The 25,546-nt window shown below is 43.1% G+C and overlaps 1 protein-coding gene across 1 annotated transcript in view; it reads right to left on the reverse strand.

Annotated features, from left to right (window-relative positions):
- The window catches only part of Prorp (protein only RNase P catalytic subunit), a 94,003-nt gene that overhangs the window by 30,643 nt on the left and 37,814 nt on the right, over positions 1-25,546 (reverse strand). The window contains exon 5 of the mRNA XM_057782399.1: positions 21,501-21,608. Within this exon, the coding sequence (XP_057638382.1) occupies positions 21,501-21,608 (108 nt within the window). The remainder of the gene's footprint in view (positions 1-21,500; positions 21,609-25,546) is intronic.

Below are 25,546 nucleotides of genomic sequence, written 5' to 3' on the forward strand. Positions count from 1 at the left end.
AGAGGTTTCGTTCCAGTAAAAGCTGAGCACCTGGTAAACTGATACCGTATCAACAATTTCAATTCTCAGAAAGCAGATCAAACAACAAAGAGAATGTCTAGTCAGGGCTACCATGACGGACAGGGAGGAAACTGGAGGTGATACAGGAGCGACAGATTTCAGGAGTTTGTAACAGTAAAGGAAGGGGCTTGGGTGAAGGGGACTCCTACACCTGAGAGGGTAAGTGCTGGAGAACTCCAAGGCAGGATGTGTGTAATCTGGCTTTACTTCAGAGTTTTGTATGTTATTTCACTTGTTTATTTTTGTACATGTATGTGGGGGTTGTCATTCATGTCACGGTGTGCATGGGGAGGTCAGAGAGCAGCTTTGGGGAATCAGGGCTCTCCTTCACCATGTCATCAGGTCATCAGGCTTGGCAGCAAATGCTCTTACCTGCTGAGCCATCTTGCTACCCTGGGACATGAGTGTAATTTGTAATGTAGTTTCCAAGAAACTCAAAACAGATGGAAAGCAAAGCATTAAATTAAATTAAAAGCAAAAAAAAAAAAAAATTAGGGGGCTGAAGAGATGGCTCAGCAGTTAAGAGCACTGGCTGCTGCTCTTGCAGAGGACCCAGGTTCAATTCCCAGCACCCACGTGGCAGCTACAACCAGCTGTAACTCCAGTCCCAGGAGATCCATTGCCACCTCTGACCTCCATGAGCACCGGGCATGCACGTGGTGCACAGACATACATGGAGGCAAAACATCCCCACACATAAAATAATAACTTAAAATATTTTTACCCCCCTCACCTAAATCTAAAACACTAAAAACAAAGGCTGGGATGTGGCTGGAAGAATGGCTGCATAGCAAGCATGAAGCCCTTGGGTTTGATGCTCAGCACCCCAAAGAAATGTGGTGTGGTGGTTGGTGCCTACCTATGCCAGCACGCACTAGACACAGGAGTATCAAAAGTTCAAGTCATCATAGTGAACTCAAGGACAAGGAGATCCCATCTCAAAAACCAAAACCGAAGCCATAATTAACTAACAATAACTGTATTTTGCCAAGGGGAAAAGGAAGGAAGCAACCAAAGAAGAAAAAAGTTGAGATAAACTTACTGAACGACAAATGTGAAGCGTGGCAAAAACCCATCGTGACATCAGGAAGTACTGCTCTGCTGCAGGGGAATCATTTTTATTCCGAGTCCTCTTTACCATTAAAAAAAATCTTTCAAAGAACTATTTCCCTTGTGATCGGAACAGCTAGTTAAGTTCTGTAAGGTCTAAATCTAGAGGGGAAGAGCCAAAGAACAAGAACTCAGAGCCAGATGCAGTAGGCGGCTCACATCTGTAATCCTAGTACTAGGAGATAGAGGCAGGAGGATTGCTAGGAGTTCAAGTACAGAGTGGACTGGTAATACTTCATCTTTAAAAAAGGAAGTGAGCACCGGGAGATGGTGGCGCACGTCTTTAATCTTAGCACTCGGGAGGCAGAGGCAGGTGGATCTCTGTGAGTTCGAGGCCAGCCTGGTCTACAAAGGGAGTTCCAGGACAGGCTCCAAAGCTACAGAGACACCCGGTCTCGAAAAACCAAAAATAAATAAATAAATATAAAAAAGGAAGTGAGTTGGAAAGAGGGGCAGTCAGAACTTTATCTTGGGAAAAATAGAGCCCAGAACCGGAATGGTGCACTCTGTGTCTGGTCTTGGCAGAGCCACAGTTAGTAACTATTTTGTGACCAACAGAGTGGCCTTAAAACCCAGGCGAATGCCGGGCAGTGGTGGCACACGCTTTTAATCCCAGCACTCGGGAGGCAGAGGCAGGCGGATCTCTGTGAGTTCGAGACCAGCCTGGTCTACAAGAGCTAGTTCCAGGACAGGCTCCAAAACCACAGAGAAACCCTGTCTCGAAAAAACTAAAAAAAAAAAAAAAAACAAAACTAAAACCCAGGCGAGCTAACCTCAGGATGCCAGGTGATTTACAGAAATCAGGCAGGATTACAACCATCAGTGATCTGGGCGAGATGCCTTCGTCCTCTTGGCTCCTTGGTCAATCACTGGTGACCTTGTGTGCTTTTGTTTGTTGAATTTTGCTCAGAGGTTCCGGACCCCAATCTGTAGTTCACTGAGGTCTCACGTGGCCCAGGTGCCTCAAACTCACTATATAGTGATGACCTTGAACCTGCACCTCTAAAGTGCTGAGGGTTTTATGGGGTGGTGGGGTGGAGCTTCCAGCACAACAGGCAAGCACTCTATTAAGTGAGCCACACCACAATACCTTATACGCCAATTTTTAAAAATTTCATTTTATTTATTTATTTTAATTTTTGAGACAGTTTCTCTGTGTAGTCCTGGCTGCCCTGGAACTTGTTCTGTACACCAGGTTGGCCTTTAATTTATAGAGATCTGCCTGCCTCTGCCTCTGCCTCCCAAGGGCTGGGATTAAAGGCATGCGCCACCACTACCACCCAGCTCTTACCGAAATCTGAATGACACTTTTAGAGATTTACACCTTTTAGCTAATTTCTTGCTTAAATGTGTTTCCTTTTCCATGGATGTCTCTGGCATTTGCTTCAGTAAGGGCCATGGAAACCGGCACACTTTCATCTCTGCCTTCCATGGTCTGGAGTCTGCGGCACGGGCCTGAAGTTATCAAGAACAAAGTTCTTCTATTTGTGTTTAGAAAAGTTTCTGATATTAAGAATTACAACTAGCTGGGCAGTGGTGGTGCACACCTTTCATCCCAGCACTTAGGGGGCAGAAGCAAGAGGATCTCTGTGGGTTCGAGGCCAGCCTGGTCTACAGAGTGAGTTCCAGGACAGCCAGAGCTGTTATATAGAAAAAAGAAAGAAAGGAAAGAAGGAAGGAGGGAGGAAGGGAGGGAGGGAGGGAGGGAGGGAGGGAGGGAGGGAAGGAAGGAAGGAAGGAAGGAAGGAAGGAAGGAAGGAAGGAAGGAAGGAAGGAAGAAGTAAATTACGACCAAAAGTAAATGCTCAAAGTTACACTGAGGTTGGAGATGCCAGATGAAATAGTGAAGGGGAGGAAAGAGACGCAGTGACATGGCAGGGAGCTGCTGCAGCTCAGGAGAATGCACTCTTCGAGCCTTAGCGAATTTCACTTGGAGACTTGCAGCACTTGTGTATATAGTCATGAAATCCTTAAAGAAGGGAGAGTGGGAGCCAGGAGATACAGAAACATGGCTGTAAGGTTCAAAGAAGAGAGAAATATGGATCCTGAGTACCAGAACACCAGTTCCGACCACAGGAGGCTAGGGAGTGGTAATCGCACCAAGAGGATGCCACAGACCTATCCCCTGGCCACAACAGGCCTGCAAGGGGCCGGCACTGGGACTTCATGTACTACATGCACATCTGCAGACAGAGCTCCTCTCAGTTACAGAACCGTCTCTAACGTTTGGTCTCTGCTTCATTTTTCATCAGGGCCTCACTACATCAGCTTAGGGGCTACCTCAGCCTCCTGTGCTGGGTTAGAGGCCTGCACCATCAGGCCTGGCTCATACCTGTGTCTTCATGTACTCGTCTTCAGAGTGACAGCATCAGGAGAGAGAGGACAAGAAACGATCACAGGTGGATCTTGTGTGTACTTGCTGGCTGTACAGTTAAGGGCGGGATCATATTTACAGTGGCTCCCAAAAACTCACTATTTAGTACAACTAGAATTTCAACACAGTGTTATGTTTTTAAAGCTTTGTTTATTTTTATTGTATGCGTAAGCGTTTGCCTGTATATATATGTATGTCCACCATGTGTGTGCTGCATGCCTTCAGAGCCATTGGAGCTCCTGGAAATGGAGTTACAGATGGTTGTGAGCTGCCATGTAGGTGCTGGGAACCAAAGTCTGGTCCTCTGCAAGAGTGGTATGCTCCTAACCACTGAGCCATCTCTCCAGCCCCTCCTACAGCATCTTAAAGTAGTCAAAATACTTATAACAGTTTGGCAATGAAATTGTTTATCCCTCCCTTAGATCACGATATTAAATGACAAGAATTCTGGGATATTTATTCCTGCATCAATCACTAACACAGTGTTTAGCATAGATTAGGTCCTCAATCACTAGTCGCAGAATGGATAAAATAGAAACACCATCAAAGGGGAATAATTGAAATCCAAAGTGGTTATCATAAAAAGAACCAATTCAGGAAGTAAACAAAAGCTGTCCTCATCTGTCTGAATGGCTCCTATGCGGGAGACGGCTGACATGCATGCAGTTCCTCAACCTTTCTTATCTGCTCCCAGCCCTCCTGGTGGAGATTTGCCTAGCAAACGCATGATGGGTAACGAGAGCATGAAACGGCTCCCTCTAAGGGAGTCAGAGCTTGGAAACATGAAGGAGGTAAGGACACTGGGCAATCAGTGATCTTTAGAAAGGGGGGTATTTTTTCCACGGTGTGGTGGTTTCTGTGTTGGAGAGCATCTTATTCCTACTAGAAAGCTGTAATCAGAGTGATGAAGAATTAGCAGGTGTGCTGTTCTCCCTCAATATGACAAGGTGTTTCCATGTTCATGTAAGAGAAAGTTGTATTTCAGGATAGGTTCAGTTCAATATAAGGAAGAAATTTTTACCTCTGAGAGTTGTCCCTAACGGAATGTGAAGATACAGAAAATGACCATCCCATGACTCCAAATGCCTCAACTCTGTCAGAGGAATTTCAAAATGAACCCAGAAAAAAACAGAGTGAGATGGGGCAGGTGGGGGATAAATGGTCTCAAAAGATGCCCATGGTACAATGCCTGAAACTGTGCGTCTGAGATGAGCCGGGAGAAGATGTATCAGGTTAAGGATCTCTGAGCTGGGATTGCTTTGCACCATCCGAGCAGGTACTTTATCAAATGACATCCTTAGAGATACACAGAGAAACAAAACACGGGAGAAGGCAGTCATGCAGAGGAGGCAGGAGAATTCCGGCAAGTAGATTTTAAGAGTTTCTGAGTCTCTTTTCTAGTCATTTCCTGCCTGGTAGAAAAACAAGACGCAGACAAACAATAAATCAGGGTCCATGTGAAAAGCTCCCACTTAGGAAAGTTTCTTTAACGTTTCCAGAAACTGACACCTTTACTTTCGAGGCAAGAGAGATGTGTTTTGTTGTAAGCAGGCTGTCTTAGTTCGGTTTCTATGACTGTGATAAAACACCACGACCAATGGCAACTCGGGAGAGGAAAAGGTTTATTTGGCTTAAACATCAGCTCACAGTCCCTCATGAAGGGAAGTCAGGGCAGGGGCTCAAGGCAGGACCGTGGAGGCAGGGGCTGAAGCGGAGGCCATGGGAGAATCTACATGGCTTGCTCAGTTTGTGTTTTTTTAATAAGATCAGGACCACCCGCTCTGGTGGCACCACCCACAGTGGGCTGGGTCCTCCCACATCAATCATCAAGACTTGCCCACAGGCCAGTCTGGAGTGGGCATCTTCTCAATTGCAGTTCCGTTTCCCAGATGTCCCTCGCTTGTGTCAAACTGACAAAAAGTTAACAAGCACACAGGTACAGAAGTTATTGAGTGATTCCGTACAGTTCTCAGTAGGAGGAGCTGATGTCCATGTACTGAAGAGTAAAGTTGGACTCTACTCATGCCATATTTTAAAAATGAGCACAGTCCAGGTGGTGGTGGCGCACATCTTTAATCCCTGCACTTGGGAGGCAGAGGCAGGTGGATCTCTGAGTTCGAGGCCATCCTGGTCTACAGAACAAGTTCCAGGACAGCCAGGGCTACACACAGAATCCCTGTCTGGAAAACCAAACCAAAACAAATAAACACAAACAGATAAAAAAAATTCAGTGTAAAACCATGCATTTTTAGGGGAAAAAAGAGGCAGAAATCTTCAAGAAGGTAAAGGGAGAGGCAAGCTGAAAAGACGGCTCCTCAGACAGGGGCAACCGTCATCGAGGGTGGCAACCTGGTCCCTAGGGCTCACATGGTGGAAAGAGAGAGCTGGCCCCCAAAAGCTGTCCTGATATACACACAGATACACACACAATAAACAAATAAATGTAATAAAAAACTTTAAAAGAAAGTAAAGATATCTACAGAATAGGAGGAAGGTTTTACAAATCATTTCTCTATCTGATAAGGACCTAGTAGTCAAAATACATTTGAGAAAACCTCCCAACTTGTTGTAAAACAAAATTAATCAAATTTTAAGTAGGCAAGTAAACATAATAAAATTTCTCCAAGAAATGTATACAAATGGCTAATACGCATATTAAAAGATGATCAATGTTGTTAAATATCACCTAAAATAACTTCATCCCTGTTAGCATGACTACTGTGAGAAACCCCAAGCATATCACAGGATGTGTTGGTAACGACACGGGGAGATTCGAACCTCACGCTTTTGGTAGTAATGTTAAATGCTGCAGCCCTTGGGAAAACAGTCAGTTCCCCAGAAAGTTAGAGAGTTATCATATAATCGAGCAATTCTACTCTCAGGTAGATACCCAAGAGAAAATAAAACACACACACCCACACACAAAAAATACATGCAGTCTGGGTGTGAGGGATCACACCTGGAACCCTAGCATTTGGGAGGTAGAAACAGGAAGATCACAGGCTGAATACCATCAAGATTCTGTCTTAAACTTCCTGACTCTGCTCTCATTAAAAACACATGACAGGGGCTGGAGAGATGGCTCAGCAGTCAGAAGTCCTGGCTTCTAGCTTTTCACTTATATCTTGACATACGGAAATGTATGGTTCACATCTGTAATCCTGTCTCAAAAAACAAACAAAAAACAAAAACTACTTAGCCCCCAATATTATTCTTTTATATAAAAAGGAAACTAATGGTGCATGCCTGTAATCCCAGCACTCAGTGGACAGGGGCAGGAGGATGAGATGCTCAGGTCCTCGGCAGCCAGTGTGGGCTACCTAAGACCCTATCTCAAAAGTGACCACCAACCAAGATATCCATGTGTGGGTTTGCACCTGCCGCAGGGAACATGTGAAGTTGGAGGACAACTTGCATGAGTGATGATCTCCTCACCACGTGGGCTCCACACAGCAAACTCAGGTCACAGCCTTAGTGACAAGAGCCTCTACCCACTCAGTCATCTGTTTACCAAGCCAGGCATGGTGGCTCACATCTGTAAGCTCAACACACTGGAGGCAGAGCCAGGGGATTGTGAGTGGAGGACACCCTGGGTTAAATTGTAAGTTCTAGGCTATCCTGGGCTACCCAGTAAGCAAGGTCTCAGGAAAACAAAACATACACACCATAAGTATGTATATGTGTGTATGCACACATGTATTTAACATCCAAAGTTAACTAACAGCTGCACCTGCAGTGGCACTGAACATTTTGGTTCCTATCTCTACGGTTAATACTAAAACTATACACATGATAAACCACGATGAGGACTAGTGTTTAAAGATACTACAGGGTGTGGGCGTGCAAACACAGGTGTGGAGAATAACCTGGCTTCTGTCTACAGCCTGGCATCTTTACACAAACTAAGTCAGAGAAGCCAGGATTTAATTACAGGTAAAGTAATGAAGAGACAAATGTTAGGGGGTGATAACCAGGTAATAGACAATGAAATAAAATAGCTAAAATAAAATACTGGAAAGTCATGGAGAGTCTGGTACACTCATGTTCTACAGCCAAGGGATGCTACATTGAGTTTGGGACATTCCTGTTCTACAGCCAAGGGACTGTTATATGAGAGTCTGGTACACTTGTGCTCTATACTCATGGGACTGTTATGGCTTTGGGTTTTCACCCATAAGTTATTCTGGTAAGAGACAGAAACTCTTAAAATCATTATGTATATTTTGTGCGCTTACTTTGGTTTGTTTGAAGAGAGATTGTTTCCATTTATTCTCCAACCTTAAATTAAGTAAGATTATCTATTATCTCTTTCCTAAACAGATCAGAAAAAGTTCAGGAGGGTTTCCCTGCATACTATAAATTATTCCAGGAGAGTAGAGACTAGAGAATGAAACATTAAGATTAACCTATGAACTCTCAAAATATGAACAAGACCAGCATGACTATACCACTAGGTCACGTGCCAACACAGACAGAAATTCCACAGTCCCCACTAGATGAACAGCTATAGTCAGTCAGTGCCTACTGAGAAGAAGATAAATCAGTCTTCCCTAGAGACTGGCTTCTACACAGGCTGCCCAAGCCCAACTGTCAACCCTGGACACAGCACGCACACACAAAGCTGAATGAGCTCCATGCCACCTATGGACTGCCACTGAAAACGACATTAGTGGATCTGAGCTGCCGAGGCCGAGCCGACACCGTCAGAGCCTCTCTCGTGCACATACACCATTCTTCCCATTCCTTTGTTAGTTCGTACACGATCCATTCACTCCAGCCTAGCAACAGCGTTATGAATGACGAAGAACACCTCATGGTGGCTCACTGGAGAAATCCCTTTAGTTTCAAGGACAAAAAACACTTTCCCTCAACGATTTATTCCAACTTAATCTTATGAAAACTGTGAGTTGTATAAACTAATGAATCTTACAGAAATTGATCACTTGGAAGACAGACCAGAACCGGATGAGCCTCCAAACTTTCAAGCTCTACACGCCGGTCTCTCATCACTCCCTTTCAGAGGGCAGATGTTCAGTGTGTGTGTGTGTGTGTGTGTGTGTGTGTGTGTGTGTGTGCACTCACAAATGATGTGAGAGCTGACCAGAGCCCTTGCTTAGAAGGTTTGCTTATATCATGTTCATCTCCATCTGCTCGCAGAACTACAGCCAAATTAAGAGGTCATGTATGCATTTTCCATACCAACAAACCTTCTGTTTTCCTAGCTTTGTTTTCCCCTTTCTTTTCTTTTTTAACTTCTAAATTTGTTCTATTTTCTGTATTGTGTGATTACAATATCTTATCTTTCCTAGAGCAAAATGAATTGAAACTACCTGAAACAGAGTAACCTCTTTGGAGAGGCATGAATTAAAATGGAACCATATAATCTTCCCAATACTACCCAGAAAAAAACCTGAATTATTGAAAACAAACAAACAAAATAAAAACCAAACAAGTACAAACTGCTTTCAATCTAATGCTTTTAATTATTTGGGGCTGGGAGAAAATATCAGCCTTAACAACAGTCAGAAGTGTGAAACGATTATTTTTAATGCCATTTTAAAATAAGTGTCACCACAGAGCTGATAATTATTGAAGCCTTACCACTGTAATAATTAAGAATAATTTACATAGCTTTCAAAACAGGAATACATTTACTTCAAACAATGGAATCACTGCATTCTGACAAGAAATACTTTTTTGATGTTAAAATTGGTGTTATTTACACAGTGGCCTCCACCTGTGACAATCCTAAGAAGAATTTTGTAATAAATTGTCATAGAAGCAAGATATACACAATAATGATTCACGGTCAGTTGCACCACACCCAAATTCTTATCACACAGACACAGTAAGATGGGGAGTCAACTAGGCGCTATGATTCTGCCAGAGAGATAGCAATACAGGGACCTGGCAACAGAACATGACACCTGATCTCTTGATTAGTGCAGCTGGGAACTTGTGGCTATTACGCAAGGTGTACCTTTCTGAAAATCTCGAAAGAAATTGATGTGAAAACAAATTCAATCCAGGAACTCTGCCTGGCTTCATTCGGCTTTCTCCTTACCATCACAGATGACGTCACTAAATCTCGGCCATCACAAGCTGGAACCTATATCAATAATTCTAAGAGCTGCAGTCACACGAGAAAAGAGAACTCATGTGTCAAGCAGGAGGGGTGGGTGGGGTGCATGTGACAGAAGGACGCAGCCAGCCTGGCACTGTTCTGCCCAGGGCGACTGACTTCTCCATTACCATGTCATGAGAGATGAACAGTAAGAAAAATCCCCAAGTGCCACCCTCTGTGCCTCTCGCCAACCCCAACTACCTGCCAACAATTCTCATTTATAAGTCACTATGGCACCTGTGAGGAACCAGATGTAACGATTTTACTTTTTATCTTTTTCATTGTTGTGGTTTCCCTGAGACCCAGGCTGGCCTGGAACTGTGATCCTTCTACCTTAGCTTCTTGCTAGGCCCAACTGTTAGCTTTTTAAGATTTTAGATGTATTTATGTTATGCGTGTGACTGTTTTGCTTGCATGTTCGTATGTTTATCACATGAGTGCCTGGAGCCAATGAAGGTCAGAAGAGGGCATCAGATCCCCTCGAACTGGAGTTACAGAAGGCTGTGAGCCACCATGTGGGTGCTGGGAACCAACCTGGGCTCTCCTCGAGAGCAGCAGATACTCTTAGCCACTGAGCCATCTCTCTAGCTCCCAGCTGATAACTATTTAAAAACAAGGAGTCATGGATTAGCATTACTTTCCCAGCATGCAATGAGCTTATAGAGAACCCCTGCTGGGAATGTACAGCCCGGTTGTAAAACATTGGCCTGGGCCTCAGGTTTGTTTGACTCACCAGCACTACAAACAAACAAGCCATCTTGCTGGTTAATTTTATGTCAATTTAACACAAGCCAGTCATCTGAGAGGAGGGAACCTCAACTGAGAAAAGGCCTCCATAAAATCAGGCTGTAGCCAAGCCTATAGAACATTTTCTTATTAGTGATTGATGAAGGAGGGCCCAGCCCACTGTGGGTGGTGTCACCCCTGGGTTGGCAGTCCTGGGTTCTATAGGAAAGTAGGCTGAGCAAGGGGAGAAAGCAGGATGAACAAGCCAGTAAGCAGCACCTCCATGGCCTCTATATCAGTTCGTGCCTCCAGGCTCCGGCCCTGTGTTTGAGTTCCTGTCCTGACTCCTTCAGTGATGTGGAAGCACACACACACTGAAGCTGTGTGGGTCACAATGTTCCATCACAGCGACACTCACCCTAAGACAGCATCTCTTGTTGGCACACCCAAAATGAGCTAGAATTTAAATCTGTACAGTGCCCGCTGTTTTAAGACACACAGGTCAAGTTCACTGTTTCCAGTTTAGTCCCAGGAATCTACACCATTGGTAATTTGTTTGGGCGATGTTTCAGATTCCTTAGAGAGAGAAAGGGCAACTTTACTGCTTTGATAATCTATTTGATTACTTTTAGTTTCATGTTTTTTCAATTAACTTTTTCTCTTTGGTCTAATTAAAATTAAAAAAAAAAATCCCAGCACTGGGGCTGCTGAGGCAGGAGGATTGCCTAGGGTCAAGGCCAGCCTGGGCTACAGTGTAAAATGTTGTCTTAAAAGCAAACAAACCCCAAAGCAAATCAATAGAAGATATTCTCTAAGCAAATTAAAACATCATTACATCAGTAGAATTCTTTGATAACATAACAGTTGCTATGGCAACATAACAAACTTCTATTTTGAAAATGAAAGTACATCACTGTTAGTACCAAGTTCTAGTCGTCTAAAATGAATTTTGTATATTTACCTTAAAAAATAAGTTTCTACCGTAAGATTCATTAAAAAACCTATATGACTACAAAAATTGCTGGCTTTGAGGCTGGTGAGATGCCTCAGCAGGCAAAGCTGCATGCTGATGATCTGAGTTTAATACCTCCCACATGTATCCACACATGTGAACATGTAAACTACACACATATACACATGCAAACATTTTCATTGGTTTGCAGTAACATCAGTGCTTAGGGATATACTTCTAGATATTTATTTTAAAATGTCTTAACTAAAATATGTGTGAGCTGGAAGAAAGAGAATAGTTATGAGTATGAGTACTTATATAAAAGATGTATAGTTAGGAGCTGGAGAGAGGACGTCTTTGTCAGTCAGCCCATAACCACCTGCAACTCCAGCTCCCGGGAATCTGATGTGCTTCTGGCTTCAGACAGCACCTGCACTCAAGTATACACACCCCGCCCCATACACATAAATAAAAAAATAAAGTATGTCTAAAAAATAATAATAATGACAACAAAACCCTGAAACAAAATGTGATGAGGAGTAGAAACAACATCAGAATAAATTTAAATCCAGAAGCAATCAAATCAAGAGGGATGAACGAGCTGAGTGGTTGGCTAGAGTGAGCGTTCTGGACAGCACCGTCCACTGAACTCCATATGCCTTCACCTTACACAGGGCCTCGTGCCAGCATAAGATACACAGCTAATGAGTAGCTCTTAATCACTGAGCTATATCTCCAGCCCCTACACTATTTTATATAAAGGTCTTCAGCTGTACGAATCTGGTATCTAGGATACCAGAGGATAATTATATTTACACACTGTGTACATGCATGTGTGTGGAGAACAGAAGACAATCTCATGAGTCATTCCTCAGGGTAACGTGTGTGTGTGTGTGTGTGTGTGTGTGAGAGAGAGAGAGAGAGAGAGAGAGAGAGAGAGAGAGAGAGAGAGAGAGAGACTATGCTTTCATATGTACATGGATGCATGTGGAGGTCAGAGGACAATCTCACGAGTTGTTCCTCAGGACGACTATATGTGTTTATACAACTATGCATTCATATATACTTGGTCCATCTTTTTGTTGTTGTTGACAGGGTCTCACTATGTAGCCCTGGCTGGCCTGGAACTTGTTCTGTAGATCCAGCTGGCCTGGCCTCACACAAAGCCATCGCCTCTGCCTCCCCAGTGCTGGGATTAAAGGTGTAACTGACTCCATTTGTTTTGTTGTTGTTTTCTTCCATCTTGGTGGGCTTTGGATTTTTGTTTGATTTTTAGAACAGGAATTTCGCCAAGCATGCTAGGCTCTTCAATCAGCAAGCCCCAGGGATTTACCCGTCTCTGCCTCCCCAGAGCTGGCATTATACCTGGGCTCTGAAGACTGAATCGAGGCCTCCGGCTTTCAGAGTAGTATTTTACCAACTAAGCCTTCTTTTTGGCCTATGCTTTCTTTTTCTAACTTTAAAATTCTGAGATATGGGGCTGGAGAGATGGCTCAGTGGTTAAGAGCACTGCCTGCTCTTCCAAAGGTCCTGAGTTCAATTCCCAGCAACCACATGGTGGCTCACAACCATCTGTAATGAGGTCTGGTGCCCTCTTCTGGCCTGCAGACATACACACAGACAGAATATTGTATGCATAATAAATAAAAATTTTAAAAATAAATAAATAAATAAATAAAATTCTGAGATATGATCTGCTAAGTTACTCGTGTTAACCCTAAACTCACTCTGTGGCCAAGGTAGTCACAGGCCTGTGCCATCAGGCCTGGTTTCAAACTGAGCCTAGGCTGGTCTCAAACTCATTTAAAGCTGAGGATGATGCCGAACTCTCTGCCTCCACCTTTTAAGTTCTAAAATTATCAGTAAGTACCACCACACACAACTCAAAGTTAGTCTTTTAAAATATTTTTATTGTTTTTATTAGAATTTTTCATTTTATTTTATATGTGAGTGTCTTGCCTGAATGTGTGTCTGTACACCATGTGCACACTTGGTGCTCAGGGAGGGCAGAAGAGGGCTTTGGAGCCCCTGGAACTAGGTCTACACATGGTTGTGAGCCACCTTGTGGGTGCTAAGAAGTGAACCCCAGTCCTCTGAAAGAGCAGCCAGTGCTCTCTTACCTGCGGAACCAACTCTCCAGTCACTTTTAAAATGAATAAAATACTCATTTAGGAGAAAGTGTGTGTGTGTGTGTGCGCGCGTGCGCACGCGTGCAAGTCAGGGAACAATTTCTGGGAGTCAGTTCATTCCTTCCACTACATGGTTCTTAATCTTGAAATCAGAATACTATAAAAACTTGGTTCATTTTGAGTGACTCAGACAAATTTTCTGGATTAGAGTTTAATTCAGAAATAACTGAGTAACTGCTATCCTTAAAAATGTCCAGGGGACCAGGCTGGGGGCTAGAAAAGAAAAGGTTTGCTGTGATGGCACCCATCTTTAATCCCAGCAATTGAGGGGCACAGACAGGCAGATCTCTGAGAGTTTGAGGCCAGCCTAGTCTACACACTGAGTTTCAAGACAGCCAGAGCTATATAATGAGAACCTGTCTCAAAAAACAAAACCAAACCAAAAAAGAAGCCGGGCGGTGGTGGCGCACGCCTTTAATCCCAGCACTTGGGAGGCAGAGGCAGGTGAATCTCTGTGAGTTCGAGACCAGCCTGGTCTACAAGAGCTAGTTCCAGAACAGGCTCCAAAACCACAGAGAAACCCTGTCTCGAAAAACCAAAAAAAAAAAAACCAAAAAAGAAAAAGAAAAAAAAAAATAAAGAAGAAAATGAAAAAATAAATACTGACAGGGACTTCAGCAACTCCAGTTTCAAGGGATTCGAATCCTTCTGGTCCCACAAATGTGGTGCACAGATATAGGCACAGGCAAAGCACTCATAGACATTTAAAAAAACAAATGAAAGAAAGAAAAGAAAAGTCAGCTACCTTTCAAATTCTAACAGGGGAAAAAAAATCTACTGCTAACCAGCTGATCAAAATGAAAAATATTTATCTATCATGTCCAATAACTGTCATTGCAGCTGTTTGTAAGGCACAAAGCTTCAAACCAAAGTGGAAACAGACATTTTTGATTCTAGATTCCAATATAGGAAAAAAATACTAAAATATTTTCTCCAAACAAAGGAAAAGCAGAAAAATTAAAAACCCTGACATGGAAGCAATATGTTCTTTGAGGGTAAAACTCAAGTTTGGGGAACCGAGAACCCGGGCAAGCTTCCTGTAGAGCCGCCCTTCCGGGGAAAAGGGGGAAGATGGGGAAACGATAGACCCAGGGGAGAATTCCAAGGATGATGTATTAGGGTCTGGAAAGACGGCTCAGCGGTTAAGAGCACTGGCTGCTCTTCCAGGAGACACAGATTCAATTCCTAGCACCCACATGGCAGCTCACACCTGTCTGTAGCTCCAGTTCCAGAGGATCCAACACCCTACACAGACACACATGCAGGCCAAAGACCACTGCACATAAAAGTAAAAATGAACCATCCCAAAGAAAAGATGTACTAGAAAGTCCATTTCAACATTAGCGCTCACTGCTGGGAACACAGCAGGAGGAGCTGCCCACCTTCAAGGCACTGGAACAGTTTCAAGCACAGCGGTGACAATTCAACATTTCCACAGCTGGGGTGAGGGACAGAGTTTTACACACACAAACCTTGAGCAGAGCCTACTGCATCTCAGGAGCTTCATGGTGCCGAGACATTAACATGGGTTATGTAAATCAGCAGAGAGAAATAAAATAACTTGAGTGGCAGAAAAACAAATAGGAGAACTCGCTGCCAAATAAATACTCTATCAAATGACCTTTAATGGCTACTACCCTGCCTCCGTTTTTCTCTCCCTGTAGGAAAAGCAGCTAAGTGGTGGCAATCAGAACGGATTCTGCCGCGTTTCCAACCAAACGCCTTTCCATCACTGCCCGAAGCAAGCTGCAAACACGAAGGCGCGCAGTGCTGATGTCTGCCCATAATTCTCGTAAATTACGTGATAAATTTTTCCCTCTGTCGAAGCCATTTTAACCAATTCTCCGTTAGCTGCAGAAACAGGGAGCAGAGTTTGAACGGCTAGTAAGATTAACTAAAATGGTGTACTTTCCCCCCCGCACTCCCTCTATTAGACAGGCTTAGGAACACTGGAAATCTAAAATGCAGACTGCGAACGGAACAAAAGCATTAGGACTGATGCATGGGCAGGTGTGTGGGTGCAGAAGCTAATGACAGAAACCGTGGCGTAACAACTTTTCTGCTTTTTACTCTTTTGTTTCCCAGGTGAAAAGCTGCATGTTGCTCCTGTCCCCTCGAAGCCATCCCCCATCACCAAGTATTAACAAACACTTGGTGATTGAAAAGAAAAACTCAGTTCTTAAAATGAAAGGCGTGAGAGCGTGAGTCAAGCCTGAGTCACCGAGCCTTGGAACGCTCCCCGGTTATTCTAAGAAAAATAACCAACACCAGTTCACACAGAGCCGCCACGAAGGACCTAGATTTTGAAAAAAAAAGAATCGAGGCAAAGACAGTTTGCACTACTATGTTAAAACTCATTTCTAGCTTGAGTGTATAAGACACCAGCATCCTCAGCATGGCAGCCAGAAGAGCTATTCGCAAACACTCTTCCTCCTTCTGAGCACATGGTAAGACTGCCTTCCGTCCACTGAACTCAGGTGTGACTGGGAATCTGCAGCAGCTGCCGGTAAAATAGGAACAGCGGGGCTGAGAGGGTGACAGTACCTGCTGCGGAGCTACGGTGACTTCATCTTATCCCTGTTACCCAGACAGAAGTACGACATAGTCACATGCACATACACAATATACACACAGGAACACTTGTACACACACATGCACACACACTAATAACAACAACAATAATAAACAACTTAAGAGGGAGAAGCGACCTTTTGAAAGTGACCAAATCGGCAGAAGCTTTACGAGCCAACAGAGCCCTCGCAACTTCTCTTCCCCTTGTCACTGGGACTCGCAATAATTTAGTTATTCTGGTTCTGGAATGAGGATGATAACAACACAGACGGCCTTAAATGGGCAGGTATCAAAAAAAAAGTTAAAAAGCTAGCATGCTTTAAGACACTGAAAACTTGAACTATTATGCAGCATAACCCAACCTATCTTGACTCTTAGAATTGGTTTTAGTTCTTCTAGAATATCCATACAAATTCTTTTCCTTTTTAGCTTCTGTTTTGTTTTGTTTTTGTGGAGAGTTGAAGTTTATTGAGATATGTTAAGCAGTAGTGTTAGGAGAAAGAAAGGCACCCAGAAAAAAGGCCTAGCATACCCCAGAGTGTAGGTGTGGACTTCTCAAAGGAGAGTAGCCTTATTTTTTTGAGAGAGAGAGAGAGTTCTGCTCTGCAGCTCGAGTTGCCCCTGAATTCACCAATGTCTTGCCAAAGTGCTGAGAGTAGAGGTGTGAGCCACCACACCAGACATTTCACAGCCTTTCTTCGGTATCTTTCCCTTCCTTGCTGATTATCTGTGTCTGTGTATGCACACACGTGTGTGTACACGCATATGCATGTGTGTGGTGTGTATGTGTATTCATGTGTATGTATATGTGTGTGGTATGTGCACGTATTGATTGTGTGCATCTATTTGTATATGTGTATACATGTAGTGTGTAGCCAATTTAAGATGTAAGAATTAGTTAATAAGAAAGCCTGAGCTATTAGGCCAACCAGATTATGATTAATGTAGACCTCTGTGTATTCCTTTAGGACTAAACAGCTGCAGGACCGGGTAGGAAAGAAACCTCTGTCAACATGTATGTGTTTGTGTGTGTGTGCGTGATGTATACGTTTATGAGGGTGGGTATGTATGCATGTTTGTGTGGTATATTCATGTGAAGGTATAAATGTGTGTATGTATGCATGTGAAGGTGTTCATGTGTGTGTATATATTCATGTATATGTGTATTTGTGTATGTGTGGTATATGCATCTATAAGGATGTGTGTGTATGCACATGCATGTGATTTATGCAAGTGCATGTGGTATATGCATGTGTGAGGGTGTGTGTGTATAAGTGTATTATGTGTATATGTATGTAAGGGAATGTGTACATGTGTGTCTGTATGCTAGTGTATATGTGTATTTGTGTGTGTATACATGTGTGGTATGTGCATGTGTGTGGTATATGTGTGTATGCATACATAGGCATAGGCATGTGACAGTGTACATGTGTATATATGTGTATTCGTGTGTGTATGCATATGTGTGTGCATGCATACGTGCTCATAATGTAAGTGTGAGGATATGCAGGTACACATGGAGGCAGAGTGCTTTCCTCCATCACATCACCATTCTAAGGGTCTCATTGAATGGCAGAGCTCGCTATTCCAGCTAGACTGGCGGGATCTGCCACCTGCCGGCCTGCCCCTCATGCTGGGGTTACAGGCATTTACTCCTATGCCTGGCTTTTCTGTGAGCTGGGGACAGGAACTCAGGTCCTCATGAGTGCACAACACTACCCACTGGGCCATCTCCTCGCAGCCTTTACGTCATTCTTGGTTACTTTACAAAGAAGATGACTGTTTACTTGGAGACTCAAGCTTAGACTCTGAGCACATGTTCAATAAAGCATGAAGACTACTTACTGAAGACGGCTAAAAATAACGAAGTAAAAGCTGTCGGTTATTCAAAGCAGGATACTGAACATGCCCTAAAACCAACAACCACGAAACAAATCACCATGCCTCTGTTCCTACAAAGCCACAACCACGGACAACAAATGGACACACAGGCTCTGGGTTGCTCTTTCCCCTTGCTTTAAAATTTACTGGATTATATGCCAAACACTACAATAAGTACATGTCAAGAATTAGCTCAGTTAGGTGGCAAGCTGACCAACCCTGCAACTACCCAGGTCCAGAGCCAGGGTTACGAGCTGGCCCACCCCAACATCCACCCCATCTGTGATTTGCTGGAGCATGTGAAGAGACCTGACCTACAGATTCAAAGCTGCAGGATCTCCATGGCACAAAGCAACAACTGGATAAGCAAGAGGAGCTCCAGTGAGGGCCCAGCATTGACAGTGTAGCAGAAGCCAGAGGCCTTGAACCAGACCATTGGCTCTGTGCAACGAACACTTGCAAGTAAAGCTATATGGATAGAAGGGTTTACTGAGTGACTCAGCGTGTCACACTGCAGCTTCCATGATGACATAGATTTTTTCTTCTCTCTCTCTTTTTTTAATTTTTTCTTTTCTCCTAAATTTTATTTTATTTTGCAGGGGAGGTTGCAAGGGCAGAGGGCGGATACAAAGGGACAGGGAAATGAATGGGATGGAGATATATGACGTGAAAGACACAAAGAATAAATAAAAAGGAGAAAAAAGAATTAGCTCATTTAGGGGCTGGAGAGACCATTTGTGAAGGACCTGAGTTCAGTTCCCAGACCCACACCAGCACCTTTTAAATCACCCCCAACTCTAATTTTGTCTCCTGGCCTCTGCAGGCACCCGCATGTGTGTGCATGGTGCACAAACACACACTTAGGTGTACACATATAATTAAATAAATGTATTTAAATAAGGAAATAGATATCTTTAAAAATCAACCAGCTCATCGAATCTCACACTGGCTCATTTAATTTCATGCAAGGCACAGGAGGTTCTAGAACTTACGGTGTCCTTCACCATTATGGCTGAAAGCAGGTGCTGTCTCTGACCGGTTACATAACTGACTGTAGTCTCAACTGTCCACTCTTTCAATAATTATGAAATGTACTGAGCACTCACGCACTTTCTCAGTGCTGAAGAACAGCGAGCAAGGGTTCTCACTTCTGGGCATTATACTTTCATAGAGGAGATTGATTTTTAAAAAATCTGAAAGTAATTAGTTATCGTGCTGGCTAATTTTTATCAACTGGACACATTAGAGTCACATAGGAAGAGGAAGGAGATCAGCTGAGGACTTGTCTCCGTCAGACTGGCCTGCAGGCATGTCTGTAAGGAATTTTCTTGACTAATGATTGATGTGAGAGAAGCAGGCTCCCTTTGGGCCCTGCCACCCCTGGGCAGGTGGTCTCATTGTGTAATAAAACAGGCTGAGCGAGCCACGGAGAACAGGCCAGTCAGCAGTGTGCGTCCACAGTGCTTCAGTTCCAGCCCTCAGCTTGTTTTCTTTGTTCCTTACTTCCTAGTGCCCTTAAGAAATAAACTCTAAGATCAAACTATGAGATCACAGAGAAACTCCCTAAATAATGAATGCAAGATTCTTTTCTCAATAGTGAGCTTAGCAAGCATATCAGAGACATACATAACCAGAGATGGAAAAGTATGGAGGCAGAGGCAGGATGGCCAGAAGTTCAAGGTCAGCATTGATCACCTAGTGAGTTCAAGACCAGCCCAGGCTACTTGGGACTCTTATCTTTAAAACAAAACAAAACAAAGCAAAATATTGTCAAAAAAAGTGAGAAAAAATCTTAATATGCTTATCATTCAGTAACTTAGGGTAGCCTGGGCTAATTATGTAGCCTAGGCTGGCCTCCAACTTGAGGTTATCTTGACTTTGGCTCTGCCTCCTAAAATCCATCATACCAACTTAAGTTATATCTACTTGAGTTTTTTGTGGAGCTGGGATAGAAATCAGGGCCTCATGCATGCTAGCAAGTTCTCTCCACTGAGGTATAACCCAATCTCTAAAACATAGTTTCTTAATACTATTTTATTTTGTCTCATGAATAATACTGACTTCAACTTTTTTTTTTTTTTTTTAATGTGCATTGGTGTTTGGCCTGCATGTATGTCTGTATGAGGGTGTCGAATCCCCTGGAACTGGAGTTTCAGATAGTCATGAGCTGCCATGTGGGTGTTGGGAATTGAACCCAGGTCCTCTGGAAGAGCAGTCAATGCTCTTACCCACTGAGGCATTTCTGCAGCCCCCTTCAATTCTTAATTAACTATTATTTGGTTGTCTGGCCTAGACTAAGTCTATGTTATGGTAGAACTTAGTATTTCCTTTCTCCCTCTTTTGTTTGAGACAGGGTCTCTATATAGAGCAGACCAGGCTGGCCTGAAATTCAGAGATCCACCTGTCTATGCCTCCTGAATACTGGGATTAAAAGCATGTACTACAATGCTCACCTAAAATTTAGTGTTTTCCATTGTCATGAACGACAAGCAAAAAAAAAAAAAAAAAAAAAAAAAGAAAGAAAATTAAACTATCAGATAAAAGGTTACTGACAAACAAGAATTATTGTTGCATTTGGGAGTTCACTTGAACAGTTTTTATAATTACAATCATAAATAATTACAAAAGACAATAGTTTTATAATTATAATCATAGCTACACTTGTGAAGTATGTGCACTAAGTGCTTGCATATACAGAGTCATTAAATCTTTACAACACCTTTAGGAGATAGAAACCATTCTATTCTCTTTCTTTATACTAGCTGGGTGGAAGAACCACACACATTTAATCCCGGCACCTGGGAGGCAGAGACAGGCAGGATCTCTGTGAGTTCTAGGCCAGCCCGGTCTACAGAGTAAGTTCCAGGACAGCCAGGGTTGTGACACAGAGAAAATCTGTCTCAAAAACCAAAAGCAACAGGACCTTTATCTACAGAAGAAGAGCACAAAACACCAACGACAACAGCCACAGGCCTGAGACCCAGGCCCTCCCTACAGTCTAATTTTAACGTTCTGGTTTTCTAGGGATTTATTGTACAAAATTAGCTTCAATTTTCTAATCTCATTGCTGCTATGAAAAACCATGGTCGCGGAGGGGAACACTTGGGAAGCATAGGCAGGAGGGTCTCTCTGTGAGCTCAGATCCGTCTTCGTCTACACAGAGAGACTATCTCAAAAAGAGGTGGAGAAAGACTGAAAAATCATGATAGTCTTATTTGAAACTGCTAGAATATTTACAAATCGATAAAAACAAATGATTACCCAGTGAGAAAACAACTGCATAGGCTACTTTATTAAAGTATTGTGTGGAAGTCCCCAAAGTAATGAGTATCTAGTATCTTGATACTGTATCTTGGTGTATTAATTTTCAAATTAGAGATGTGATCCACTGAAAACAGTGACTCCAAGGAGTATGGGGAGGTCAGGAGAAGGCAAGCTGCAGGCTATACAAAGAGGGCAGCTCTGTTTACAAGAACTGTTTCTACAAAGAACGACAAAATAAAACATACTTACAATTTGAGATTCACGACTCTTAGGAAACATTTTTGCAACGTTGAGTCCATCGATAACAATATCAAAAGGAGGACAGGAGTTTACAAAGTTCTCAAATCTCTTCAGTTCCTGAAAAAGCAAAGTCAGACAGAACATCAAGAAGAGCCTAGGAACTGGGGATGAGGATGGGGGGGCGGGGGCGGGAGCATGTCTGCTGTGCCTGCAGCCTTGGGTTTGATTCCTAGCACTGCATAAACTAGGAAAGCCACTCCACACCAGAGAAGAGGCGAGAGAGGTCAAGGTCATCCTCGGTCACACAGTGAACTTAAGCCGTCTGGAGATGTGGAAGACCCTGTCTTAGAACAAACCAATCCAAAAACAACTAGACCAGAGAAGTGAACAAGGACTTCACCGTAAACATGCCGAGGTGATTATTATTTTGATAACTAGAATATTGCTCCTATAAAAACTCTCTCTCTCTCTCTCTCTCTCTCTCTCTCTCTCTCTCTCTCTCTCACACACACACACACACACACACACACACACACGGTGGCGGGGGGGTCTTCCTAAATGAAATTTAAAAAGACTGCATTTAGATGCCAACTGCACGTATCCAGGGCCCTACAATCTTAGTGCTGTCCTCACGGGACATCTCTGCGCCCAGTCTGATTTCAGTCACTAGACTGCCAGTGGCACACGCAATATCATAAGAGATCAGGATACTGAAATTGTTAAGTCCTGTTCCTAAGAGAAGTGAACACACAGAAATCAGTTACCTGGTAACCGTGGTGAAAGAACAAGGATCTACATTTTAAATTTTTATTTATTTTCTTGGTGGCACACATCTTTAACCCCAGCACTCTGAAGGTAGATACAGTTAAATCTGAGTTTGAGGTCTACTTGGGGATTTTTGAGTCAGTGAGGGCTACATAGTGAGTTTGCCTCAAAAAATTCTTTTTCTTGAGTTTTGTTTTTTGAAACAAGGTCTTGCTATACAGTTCAGGTTGGTCTCGAACTCACTATGTACTCTAGTCTGGCCAGGAATGCAGGAACCTCCTGCCCATGCCTGCTGAGTGCTGGGAGTACAAGTATGTGCCATTACTGGAGAGAGGGAAGGGGAGAAGTGATATAATTATATTTCGATTAAAAGCATATGGTTAGCCTGGTGGTGGTGGCACACATCTTTAATCCCAGCAATCCCGGGAGGCAGAGACAGGTGGCTCTCTTTGAGTTTAAGGTTCACCTGGTCTACAGAGCTAGTTCCAGGACAGCCAGGGCTACACAGAGAAACCCTGACTCAAAACACACACACACACAAAAACTAACCAAACATTCAAACAAATGTTTAAAATGCTACGGTAACACAGAGAGAGACAGAGGTGCCAGAGAAACAGCAGGCATGGTAGTGATATCCTACACCCGAAACCCAGCACTGGGGAGATAGGAAAGGAAAGAGAGGGGAGGAGAAGAGCGTGCAGTGGAGTCTCTGCGGCAGGAAGACTCTGGAGGGGAAGGTGGTTAACAATGGGGGAGGAGCAGGAGGGCTTAGTAAGAACAAAGCAATGACACTTAAGGTGGAAATTAAAACCCATTTCTTTGTGTGCCAATACAAAATTAATGCCTGCTGGTGGTGGCATACGCGTCTAATCCCAGCATTTGGGAGGCAGAGGCAGGTGGATCTCTGTGAGTTTGAGGTTTGCCTGGCCTAAAGAGCAAGATCCAGGAAAGCCAGGGCTACACAGAGAAATCCTGTCTTGAAAACCAAAAAAGGGGGCTGGAGAGATGGCTCAGTGGTTAAGAGCATTGCCTGCTCTTCCAAAGGTCCTGAGTTCAATTCCCAGCAACCACATGGTGGCTCACAACCATCTGTAATGGGGTCTGGTGCCCTCTTCTGGCCTTCAGGCATACACACAGACAGAATATTGTATACATAATAAATAAATAAATATTTAAAAAAAAACAAAACAAAAATTAAGTTAGTAGAGGAAATTTATACTTGGTATTAGCCAAAAGGCCAGAAGTAATAGAAGAATACATTTAATATAGAAGAAAATAAAGTAAAAAGGAATAGAAGTCCAAATAATTTTAAATGTGATTATTCTTTACAATTTTACACATACATACACCTGTAATGTACTTTGATCATGTTCTTCCTCCCTTATCCTCTTTCACCCCCTTACCATCTCAAATTAAATTTAGTAAGGAGTGAAGAACTGTCCTCATCCTCTACTTCACACTGCACAGGAAACTATCTTAAAATGGATCGCAGAAGGCTGAAGAGATGACTCAGTGGTCAAGAGCAGTGGCTGCTCTTGTAGAGGACCCGGACTCAATTCCCAGCACCCACAAAAAGACTCACAACCATCTGTAATTCCTGTTCCAGGGGATCCAACATAGTCTTCTGGCTTCCTTGGGCACAGTGCACAGTGGTACATAGAGACATGCAAGTAAAGTCACCCATACACATACAACAATAAAGTAATTAAAGTTAAAACTTGTGTTTGGTAACAAAACCAACTAAATATTGGTTGGAATAGGGATACTAATAATAAATAAGATTTATTTATTATGTATACAAGGAATATTAATTTCTATAAATGAAAGCAAAGTATCAAGGAGAATTAAAAATTTCTATGCGCTATTGAATGAAATACAAAGGAAAGGACATTGCTGTTCCTAGGTGGAGGACAAAGTTTACTGTAGATATGTGGGAGAAAAATGCCAGAGGCAGGGACAGGTGGGAGTGGTCATGACCCTGAGCTATGTGAGGAGAAGGGAGGAGAAGGGAGAGGGGAAGAGACGTGATGAGGTGCCCCAGTCAGGAGGCCAAAGGGAGGGGGTGACCAAAATGTCTGGATTCTACAAGGACAAGGGGTGACCAAAATGTCTGGATTATATATGAAAGAGACTCTGGGAGAAGGGCAGCCCAGACCCTGGGCCAGAAAGTTCAGGGTACGGGGCGGGTATGCCAGCTAACCCTGTAACAGGTAGAGACTGAGGATGCTGGGAGAACCTGGAGGCCAGGTCTGCTTCGATATGTTAAACAGACACATCAGCCGTTTGTCCCAGGTTTGAAACTTAACAAATATGATTATCATTTTTGTTTGTTTCTTCCATATATATAGCTAAATAAACAAAAGGAAATAGGACAAGTGCATTAAATTGCCAACACTGAAGCTTTCCTAACAGGCCATCTCTAATATATCAGGAGGATTGGTAAGAGTGTGAGGCCAGCCTGGGGCTGTACTGTGAGTTAGGCCAGCATGTCTCAAAAAAAAAAAAAGTGTCACTAATAACCAGCAAAGAAGACATTTTCCACTACACTGCCAGCTATCATTTTGGTGCTGTGCTTAGTAACTAACATATTGTATTCATCTCAGTAATAGCAAACATGGACATCGAAATGAGTCTCATAAAAAAAAATAGGCTAGATAACTTACAAACTCCCCTTTCTCTTCTGATATTATAGTGTTCAGAGCAGTTGGAAATTCCTTAAAACTACAGGCTGGGGAAAGGTATGCCTGAGACAATTTATGGGAAAGGTGACTCTCTGGATGTCATAAAATCCCCATCCAAAGATTATCCTCCTGGTCTCTATTTCTACTCAGAGAAAAAGGTCCAGAACGCCAGGCTGCTCTTCCACTCCCACTGCTCAGGGCCGTCCACCGTGGACACTATCCGTGAGGGATCCATGGCAGTATTTCCAAAGGTGCTCCTGAAGCTCAGGTTAGTTTTAGTTTATTTTTGAGAAAGCATCTTTTGATTATGTAGCTCTGGCTGTTCTAGAACTAGTTATAAAGATCAGGCTATCCTTGAACTCACAGAAATTCACCTGCTTCTGGAGTGAAATACATTTATTTTGTTGAATGCAAAAGCCACCAGGCAGTTAATGCAGACAAGATGTGACCAAAATAGAGTTGGCCTACTGAGGTAGTCCACACGAAAGACAAGACAGAGCAGTGCAAGTCTGAAAGCCCAGCAGCTTGCATGGAGGGTGAACTTGAGTAGAGGTGAATATGTGAATGCACGCCTCAATCCCATCATTTGGAGCTGGAGAACTAAGAGGT

This window comes from Chionomys nivalis, chromosome 10 (genome assembly GCF_950005125.1).
Source record: "Chionomys nivalis chromosome 10, mChiNiv1.1, whole genome shotgun sequence".
Taxonomy (NCBI): domain Eukaryota; kingdom Metazoa; phylum Chordata; class Mammalia; order Rodentia; family Cricetidae; genus Chionomys; species Chionomys nivalis.